This window comes from Plasmodium falciparum (assembly GCF_000002765.6).
Source record: "Plasmodium falciparum 3D7 genome assembly, chromosome: 4".
Classification (NCBI taxonomy): Eukaryota; Apicomplexa; class Aconoidasida; order Haemosporida; family Plasmodiidae; genus Plasmodium; species Plasmodium falciparum.
This window is the reverse complement of record NC_004318.2, coordinates 779,611-790,000: the sequence shown is the minus strand read 5'-3', so window position 1 is coordinate 790,000 and position 10,390 is coordinate 779,611. Positions and strand designations below refer to the sequence as shown.

The window sequence follows — 10,390 nt, the reverse complement described above, 5'->3', positions numbered from 1 at the left end:
ATTAAAAAAAATGTTTTTTTATATACTCATATTAAAAACTATCAAAAAGTATAAATAATATATAATATATATATATTAATATTTTAATCGTTATATTATTTCATATTATTTTATTTTTTAAATATATACTACTTGATTATTTCATGTGTAAATATAATAAAGTGACCAAAACAAGGAAATATATATCATACTTGGAAAAAATAAAATAAAATAAAATAATAAATTAATAAATTAATAAATAAATAAATAAATAAATAAATAAATAAATAAATATATATATATATATATATATATATATATATATATATATATATAAATAAATAAATAATGTAATAAATAAAATTATATTTTTTTAGTAATGGAATAAATAATAAAAATAACCGACACCAAAAATATTAACAAGCGAAAGAGGTAAATAAAATTACAAATAATATAAAAAATAAAAATAAATAAATATATATATATATATATATATATTTATATGGGGATATGTTAACATATATGTCGTATTAGAGTTTTTTGTAGGCTAAAATATTCATGTACCTTTATTATATATATATATATATATATATATATATATATATGTACATTTATTTATTTTTATCTGTTCTTTTTTATATTATATTTATTTTGATAGCTCACCCATTATATTTGTAAAATGGGAAAAGGGCATGATGTAAAGAAAGAAAGAGGGAAGAAGGATGAAGATGAACACAATGAGTATCATCCTTATCGTCGGGATAATAAATCTTTTTATTCAAAAAATTATAAAATGAAAAATAAGCATTCGTATAATTCCTCAGATGAATATAAGAAATATGTTTCACATGATACGTACAATTCATATGATACATATAATTCATATAAATCACATGAAGAGCATAAAAATAACAAACATATTTCCATCAAGCCAGTAAACAAAAACAAATATGTACATTCCCCGTCTCCCAAAAAAACAAAAAAAATATATGATGAATTAAGTGATTATAATAAACATAAAAAATACTCTAGCTCCAAAATGGATAAAAAAAAAGATTCTTACTATAAGGAACAATCAAATAAATATAAAGAGAAAAGAAAATATGATGAAAGCTCACAAGATACATACGATAAAAAAAGAAAAAGAAAAAGAAAAAAGAAAAAATATGATTATGAAAGAGAGGAAGAAAAATATAATAGATATGATGAACGAAGGGATAGTAGCTATTATACTTCAAATTATTCTGAGGATTCTTCAAAAAGGGAGGGGGGGAAAAAAGAAAAGGAAGATTTGTATATATCAAGAAAGGAATTTAGTGGGAAAAAAAAATCCCATAAAGGTGAACATAATAATAATAATCATCATACGGATCAACACATTAAAAACAATTATCATACGGATCAACACAATAATAACAATCATCATACGGATCAGCACAATAATAACAATCATCATACGGATCAACACAATAATAACAATCATCATACGGATCAGCACAATAATACCATAAGTGATCAAATAAATATTTTTCCTGAGAAAAATAAAAGAGATAATCGTATTAATGAAGAAAAATATACCATAAAGGAACATTTAATATATGAAGATGAACAAAATATTTCATATGAGAGTAATAAAGATTCTAGTAGTGAAGAGAACACAATTTTAAATGAATATTCGTCTGATGAAGAAAAAAATAAAATCGACTGTATCTTAAATGGTTGTAGGAATGTTAAGAATTATAAAAAGTTAAATAAAATAAGTGAAGGTACGTATGGAGCAGTATATAGAGCACAAAATAAAAGAACGAAAAAGATCGTTGCCTTGAAGAAACTAAAAAATTTTTCTAGTATGCATAATGAAGGATTTGCTATGACTTCGTTAAGAGAAATAAATATATTATTACAATTACAACATGATAATATTTTATCCATTAAAGAAGTTGTTTTTGGGAAACATTTAAATGATATATATTTAGTTATGGAATATATAGAACATGAACTTAAAATGATACTTGATAATAAATCCCCAAGTTTTACTATATCTGAATTGAAATGCTTATTAAAACAATTACTTAGTGGAATTAATTATTTACATAGAAATTGGGTTATGCATAGAGATTTAAAACCAACTAATTTATTATACAGTAATAAAGGAATATTAAAAATTTGTGATTTTGGTATGGCTAGAAAATTTGGACATGTAACTAATCATAATTTTACAAAAAATGTAGTCACATTATGGTATCGAGCACCTGAATTGTTATTAGGTGAACAATGTTATACAAACAAAATTGATATTTGGAGTGCTGGATGTATTTTTGCGGAAATGATATTAAAAAAACCATTATTTGTTGGAGAAAATGAAATTGATCAACTCTTTAAAATTTTATGTCTATTAGGATTACCAGATAAAGAATCCTATCCTGAATTTTATGAATATTCTTTTATATCCAAAAATAAAGAACTATTTAAAAAAAAAAAAATTAAAATGAATGTTAATAATATACGTTCACACTTCCCAAATATAGCCAACCAATTTTCAGGTCTATACCTATCTGATAACGGTCTCGATTTATTACAAAAAATGCTACATTATAATCCTCAATGCAGAATTTCAGCACAGGAAGCATTAAACCATCCTTACTTTAACGAATTCCCAAAACCTTTGGACATTAAAGATATGCCAATTGTACCTGATTCAAATAAATTTATCCGATCCAATAAAATGGCTAACCACTTTAAATTAAACAGCCAAAATAATATCCAATTCCATTCATGAAAAAAAAAAAAAAAATATATATATATATAACCAATTAAAAAATAAAGTGATAAAAATTAGATATTTTACCTGAACTGTTCAGGCTAATATTGTTAAAAAAAAAAAAAAAAAAAAAAAACACACACACACACAAATACATACACAAATACATACACAAATACATACACAAATACATACACAAATACACACACAAATACATACACAAATACATACACAAATACATACATATATATATAATAATTTTATTTTGTTCATTTTATTGTATTTAAAAAAAAGAAAAAGAAAACATACATTATATCATATTTGTTTCTAATTTAAATTAAGAATAACATTATTTTTTAAGACGATATTTAAAATTTTTTTTTGTTTTATTATTATTTTTTTTTGAAAAGTTTAGAAATAGCGGTTTTATTTTTGAATGAAAAACTTTTAACAGTTCATAGTTTACACAATATATATAAAAAGAACAATAAATTTGTATATCCTAAAACTTCCTATCAAGGAAATACATAATGGTATTATTTTGAAAAGGTAGGATATAAAGATAATATATATATGTATATACGTTTTTTTTTTTTTTTTTTTTTTTTTTTTTTTTTATAATAATATCTTATGAAATATATACATAAGAAACAACTACTTATAAAAAGAATGTATTCAAATTATAAAATAAATTTTTTTTTTTTTTTAAGGAAATAAAATAAAATGCAAACTAAAAAAAAAAAAAAAAAAAAAAAAAATCATACATATAATATATATATATATATATATATATATATATATATATGCATATTACATATGTATTATATATTTTATTCTTTCGTTTTTTCAAATATATTATCCACATTTATTTTAATTTCCCTATCATCATACACATTATTATAAGTGTATAATAAATTACTATGATCACTATCGACATTATCATATTTACTTTGCACATTTATATTATCAAACAAAATGTTTTCTTTTAAAGGGATGAAATCATTTTCCATACAGCCTTCATGTAATTTATCAGGTGGATCATTTAATTTTTTATTTCCATAGGAACATAAATAATTGATAATTTTTTTTTTTTTTAAAGGTTTCGATTGTTTAAATATATTTTTCAAAGATACATAAGAAGAATTATGATTTGATAATAAAATATTTTTTGAATTATTATAACAATTGTATTTTATTTTATTTTGCTCAGGATTAAATGGTAATTCATTTTTTTTTTCAACATTGTATATCTCAATATCACTTATTTTATTTCCCACATTTAATTTATTTTTCTCTTCATTAAAATTGTTCTCATGATGATTTAATTCATATTTACAATTTATATTTTTAGAAAGAGAAATATTATATTGTAAATGACAATTATTTAAATGATTACTTTTATTTAATGATAAGAAAGAATTATGTTTTTCATAATTTTGAGTATCGGATATGATGCTACTAACTGAAGATATATTATTATTGTAATTATAATAATTATTTGTATATAATTTATTTATATTATTCAAAGAAATGGAATTATTATTTTTGCTTTCTTTAAAATGTTCATTATTTTTATTATCATTATTAATATTATTTCTTATACTTTTTATATTTGTTGTTGTGTTGTTTATGCTTTCTTTATTTTCTTTATTATAAAAATAATAATTTATATTATTATCAAAATTGGGAAAATCTTGTTTTTCTTTATTATAACTTTTGAAAATATTCATATGAATCATATCTTGTTTATTATATTCATATGACACATTTTTTTCTTCGTTCATAAATATTTTATATTTGTTTATATTAGTGATGTTTTTTTTTTCTTCAAAAAATAAATTATTATTTTCATTTTTATTTTTTAATAAAGAGCATTCTTTACATATATAAGTTTTCATGTTATTATAATTGTTGTAAGAGCATATGCTACCATCCTCGTTTTTGTATTTCTCACAGCAGCAACATAAAATGTCTTTTGTATATATCTTATTGTTTTGGCAAGAAGTCTGAAAAAAAAATACATCACACATAAAAGAAAATAAATAAATAATCATAAAAAAAAAAAAAGAAAAGAAAAGAAATTATATATATATATATATATATATGTATGTAATAAAATAAGTATATTTTATATATATATTAATTTTTTTTTTTTTTTTTTTTTTTTACGTCCATATGGTAAGATAAATATAATCCTGTACAATCTGTGACAAATGTATTAAATAAAGTAAAAAGTTTATATGCCCATATATATATATATATTATGTATGTATGTTTAAATGTTTATTTATTTGTATGTGTTTATATAAACGAATGCGCAAATTATAATTGAATTTTATTGTACCTTTATCTTTATTTTTCAAAAGACTTGTCAATTTATTTTTAATTTGTTTAGAGGTATTTTTATGTATGTTTGGCTTAACCCTTAAATCTACACCTTGTATTTTTAGCTACAAGAATAAAATTAAAATATAATAAAATGAACATATATAAATATACATATATATAATATGTTTAATTTTACTGTTAAAATGCCAGATAAAGTTACAAAACTTATGTTAATCTTTTCTATTTTTAAATATACTATTTCTATGTCTATATTCTTACTCTTCAGTAATAAAAAATAAGGAAAATCATTATAACATATGAATATATATACACACATATATATATATATATATATACATATATATATATATATATATATTATATCTTTGTTTTTATTTTTTTTTCTTTAACTTTTAAGAAGTTATTAATTTCGTCGTTTTTAATTATAATGTTCCTAATTTCTATTCCCGACTCCATATTCACACTAATAAAATTGTTGTCAGAAGCTATATTATATATATATATATATATATATATATATATATATAAAGGATAAAACAAAAAAAAAAAAAAAAATATAAATATTATCTTTATATCAAAATATTAACTATAACTATCATTATAATATATATTAACACATTGTAGAAATATACATTTGTATAAATATTATTTTATATTTTTTTTTTATTTTACATTCGAAATATTTCCCTAAGAACATTTTTAGTATTATATCAATCATTGTACTGGAAGGAATAAAAAAAAAAAAAAAAAAAAAAAGAAAGGAAATATATATACCTTTTTTTTTAAATAGATAATATTAATAATGTCATATATGTATAATCATATTTATATACTTTAATTTATAGTATAATGAAAGAAAAGGAATAAAAAAAAAAAAAAAAAAAAATAGACATACATATATGATATATATATAAATAAATATATTTAATATAAGTTATATATATATATATATATATATATGTTATATTATTTTTACATATATAATGTTTATACTCAATAATGTAATAGGAGATTCAAACCATGTAAATAAATATAAAAATATATTATTTTAAGGAAACAAAAATTTAAGAAATATATATATATATATATATATATATATATATTTATGTACATGTATATTTCTTTTACATCAAATTATGTCTATCTTTTTTTTTTTTTTTTTTTTTTTTTTTTTAATAATCCTTTCAATATTGTACACATTTGTGTTAAGAATATAAGACTAATGGATATAAAACAATATTACACATATATAACATATATTATATATATATATATGTGCACGTTTTAACATATATAAAATAATCTCTCTCTCTTTTTTTTTTTTTTTTTTTTTTTTTTTTTTAATATTTATAATATCTTCCCTTTTTTTTAATACTCTTCTATTTATCTGTCTATAATAAAAGGGAAAAAAAAAAAAAAAAAAAATATTATATATATATATATATATATATATAATAACATACATTGCATAAAAAACTCCTCTTATAAAAATAATATATAATTTAAGAATGAGTACTTGATTTAATTTTTTTTGGGAGGTTGTTCCTATTCTTATTTTTTAATAAGTATTTCTTCCTTACTTCAATGAAAAAATAAAAAATAAAAAATATATACACATATTTATATATATATATATTCACAAATGTTACTATTTATAATAACAAAATGTCTGATATAAAATCTTCTTCTCGATATTCCTCAAAAAAAAGTTTACCTTACGAAAAAGCATTATCATCTACAAGTACAAAAATAAAAGTACACTGTATATGAATACCTATTTGTATATATATATATGTATGTATGTATATTTGTATGTTATTACATTTTTTAGTTTCTCAAATAAATAAAAATCGAGATGATATTATAAAAAATAAAGTTTATTGCCCCATCGAATTAAAAAATGTCTACACGTTACTAGAGGACAGTGACAAAATATTAAGAAAAGTAAAAATAAAAAAATACATACAAATATATTAATATATTAATATATATATATATATATATAATGGCATATATATTTATGTGTGGACATATCCATATATGGAGGGAAAAAAAAACATGCGCATTTTTTTTTTTTTTTTATTTTTTTTTTTTTTAGAAAGATTCAGATATTAATAATTTATTTAAATATAATGACAAAATATGCGAGTTCATAAATATATGTGAACATTATAAAATTCATATGAACTCACAACAAAAACCCGAACTTAAGAAAACATACAATTCAATTGAACATAATATACAATATTTAAGTAAACATATAGAGACCGCTAAAAAGGATAATATCCTTTTAAAAAAAAAGTTAAAGAGATCTACTGATCCTTTATTTTTATTAACATTAGAACAAAAAAATAAACAATTATGTATAGATATAGAAAATCGTAAAAAAGAAATTAAATTTTTAAAAGAAAGTATAAGAAAAAATGAAAAACTATTAGATTCCAACAAAAAAAAACCGAACCCAGTATCTTTAGAAAAGGAGTATAGAAATTTATTAAACCAACAATCTAATTTGTGCTCTAGATTAATACAACTACAAAATGGAAGTAGGCTATATGAGGAAAGTATTCAAAGGTAATACATAAAAAATCTGATATATAAAGTAACATCATATATTATATAAGACGGGTAAATATTCATGTATGTTAATGTATTAACAGCATATGTCATAGGAGTCAATGAGCACATATAATATATAAACATATATATATATAAACATATATATATAAACATATATATATATATATATATATATATATTACATTGATTATTACATTTTTTGTATTTTTTTTTTTTTTTTATTATATATTTCATCCTTTACAACATTATCACGTTCATTTATTTGTTTATTTTGTTTACTTTTTTTATTATTTTTATTTTTATTTTATTTTATTTCATCCAAGAATTGATGACCAACTTGAAGAAATAAAAAAAAAAATGAACGATCTGAATCTTGAAAAAAAAAACGAAAAAGAACATTTGATAGAAGGGGTAAGCGATATGAGTAAAGAAAATTTAGAAAAAAAAATATTCTTATTAAATACAAAAAGAGACGAATTAAAAAAAGAAAAAAATAATATTATTAATAATCTTAATAACTCCTTATTAAAATTAAAAAAGCAAATTTCTGTTTTGGAAAATGACAAAATTAATTTATTAAATGATGAAAAAAGTCATATAGAAAAGTCACAAATATTAAAGAGGACATTAAACACAAAGATGAATAAAATGAATAAGCATGAGAATAAAATAAAAACAAATATTATAAAAAAGAAAGATATAAATAAGAAAGAGCAAATCGAAGAACAGCAGGAGGATAACACGCTCAAAGAAGACAACAAAAATGAAGAAGTATATTATGTAAAAGATATAAAAGAAGATAATAATATACAACATTATAATGAAAATAATAAATATATGTATCAACAAAATATACACCCTTTGAAGTATGAACAAAATGTTCAAAGATATGATCGTGAAATAACACCTCAACCATCTAATTTTATTGAAAGTTTGTTAGAAGACCAAACACCTGAATATAAAAAAGATATTAATCCAATTATAAAAACACAAGAGGATGTAAGCAAACCTTGGGAAGAAAACGGAAACAAAAATATATATGATGATATAAACAATGAAAATATGACAAAATATAACACCAAAAAAAAAAAAAAAAAAAATAATAGTAATGTATTTCTTCCACAATTCGAAGAAGACATACTCCTTAAACTTCAAAAAACGATCAACATGAAATTGAATGAAAAAAAAGAAAAAGAGGAACACATAATAGAGGGAGAAATAAAAGAGGTGGTACAAGAAGGAATTGATGATGATGCTAATGTTGTTGAGGAAGAGATAAAAGAGGTGGTACAAGATGAAATTGATGATGATGTGATTAATGAAGAGATAAAAGAAGTGGTACAAGATGAAATTGATGATGATGTGATTAATGAAGAGATAAAAGGTGTAAAAGAAGATATTAATGATGATGATGTAATTAATGATGATGATGTGATTAATGAAGAGATAAAAGATGTAAAAGAAGATATTCATGATGATGATGTGATTAATGAAGAGATAAAAGATGTAAAAGAAGATATTCATGATGATGATGTGATTAATGAAGAGATAAAAGATGTAAAAGAAGATATTCATGATGATGATGTGATGGTTGAGGAAGAAATCGATGAGAGAGATGAACACGAAAATAAAATAAACGAACTTGAAATTCATAAAGAAATAATTAAAGAAGATGGCCTATTAGATGATTGCATAAAAGATGATATAATAAATAATGATGAAATAAAAATGAATGATAATATAAAAGATGAATTTTTAGAAAATGATAAAAAGGAAGACATGATATTAAGAGATGAAAGGGAAAATGAAACACATACAAATAATATACAACAATATAATAATTCATATAATAGAACAAATGAAGAACAAACTTTTAAAGATGAAGACATCTTTGAAAATATGAATAATAATGACAACATTAAACAAATAAATGAACCTGATAAAGATATGATAAAACAAGAAAATATTATTCTACCTTTTGCTGAAAAGAATATCATGACAAATGATAAAATAGAGAAAGGGATCCAAAATAAAGAAGAAGAAATAAATGAAGATATGGAAAAGGAAAATTTGAACTATTAAAAAAAAAAAATAAGTAAATGTTATTTATATGAATAATATTTATCCTTTTCAATTTATATTATATATATATATATATATATATATATATATATATATATATATACATATATATTTTTTTTTTTTTTTTTTTTTTTTTTTTTAACAAAAAATGACACGCTTTTAATTGAACAAATAAAATATACATATATACATAATATATATATTACAATTTCTTTATTTTTAATTTATAATATTGTGTTTTTATGTAATAATAGTTTTTTTTTTTTTTATCAAAACAATCTTTTGAAAATTTTTATGTGTGTATTTTTTTTTTTAAACAAAATATTATAAAGTTATTTATCCAATATATATATATATATATATATTATGGTAAGTTTTATTTTTATTTTCTTGTACACTTTATATTATATGTGTTATATGACTAAAAAATATAGAGAATCTTTAAAATATATATATAAATAATTTTTGAATATTCTTGCTTTTTTTTTTTTTTCTAAACATTTCTTGAAAAAAAAAAAAAAAAAAAGAGAAAAAAATAATACTTTTTCCTCATGAGGATTCAAATACTATTCATTCTGCTATTAATACAAAAGTTAGCATAATACTAAATGTATATAATATATATATATATATATATAT

The 10,390-nt window shown here is 19.4% G+C and overlaps 3 protein-coding genes across 3 annotated transcripts; 2 read left to right on the top strand and 1 right to left on the bottom strand.

Moving 5' to 3' along the window:
• Positions 1-658: 658 nt before the first annotated feature.
• Positions 659-2,758, top strand: PF3D7_0417800 (cdc2-related protein kinase 1; the record flags this gene model as incomplete). Its single annotated transcript, XM_001351450.1, has 1 exon — positions 659-2,758. The coding sequence occupies one exon, from the start codon at positions 659-661 to the stop codon at positions 2,756-2,758; it is 2,100 nt and encodes a 699-aa protein (XP_001351486.1).
• An 812-nt stretch (positions 2,759-3,570) lies between these two features.
• PF3D7_0417700 (conserved Plasmodium protein, unknown function) lies at positions 3,571-5,807 on the bottom strand (the record flags this gene model as incomplete). The annotated part of the gene is made up of 6 exons (XM_002808614.1): positions 3,571-4,746; positions 4,910-4,944; positions 5,085-5,190; positions 5,265-5,348; positions 5,480-5,574; positions 5,762-5,807. 6 exons carry the CDS (start codon positions 5,805-5,807, stop codon positions 3,571-3,573), a joined length of 1,542 nt encoding a protein of 513 aa, XP_002808660.1.
• Positions 5,808-6,754: 947 nt separating this feature from the next.
• Positions 6,755-9,751, top strand: PF3D7_0417600 (conserved Plasmodium protein, unknown function; the record flags this gene model as incomplete). Its single annotated transcript, XM_001351448.1, has 4 exons — positions 6,755-6,830; positions 6,921-7,033; positions 7,188-7,663; positions 7,993-9,751. The coding sequence occupies 4 exons, from the start codon at positions 6,755-6,757 to the stop codon at positions 9,749-9,751; spliced, it is 2,424 nt and encodes an 807-aa protein (XP_001351484.1).
• Between the last annotated feature and the right edge of the window lie 639 nt (positions 9,752-10,390).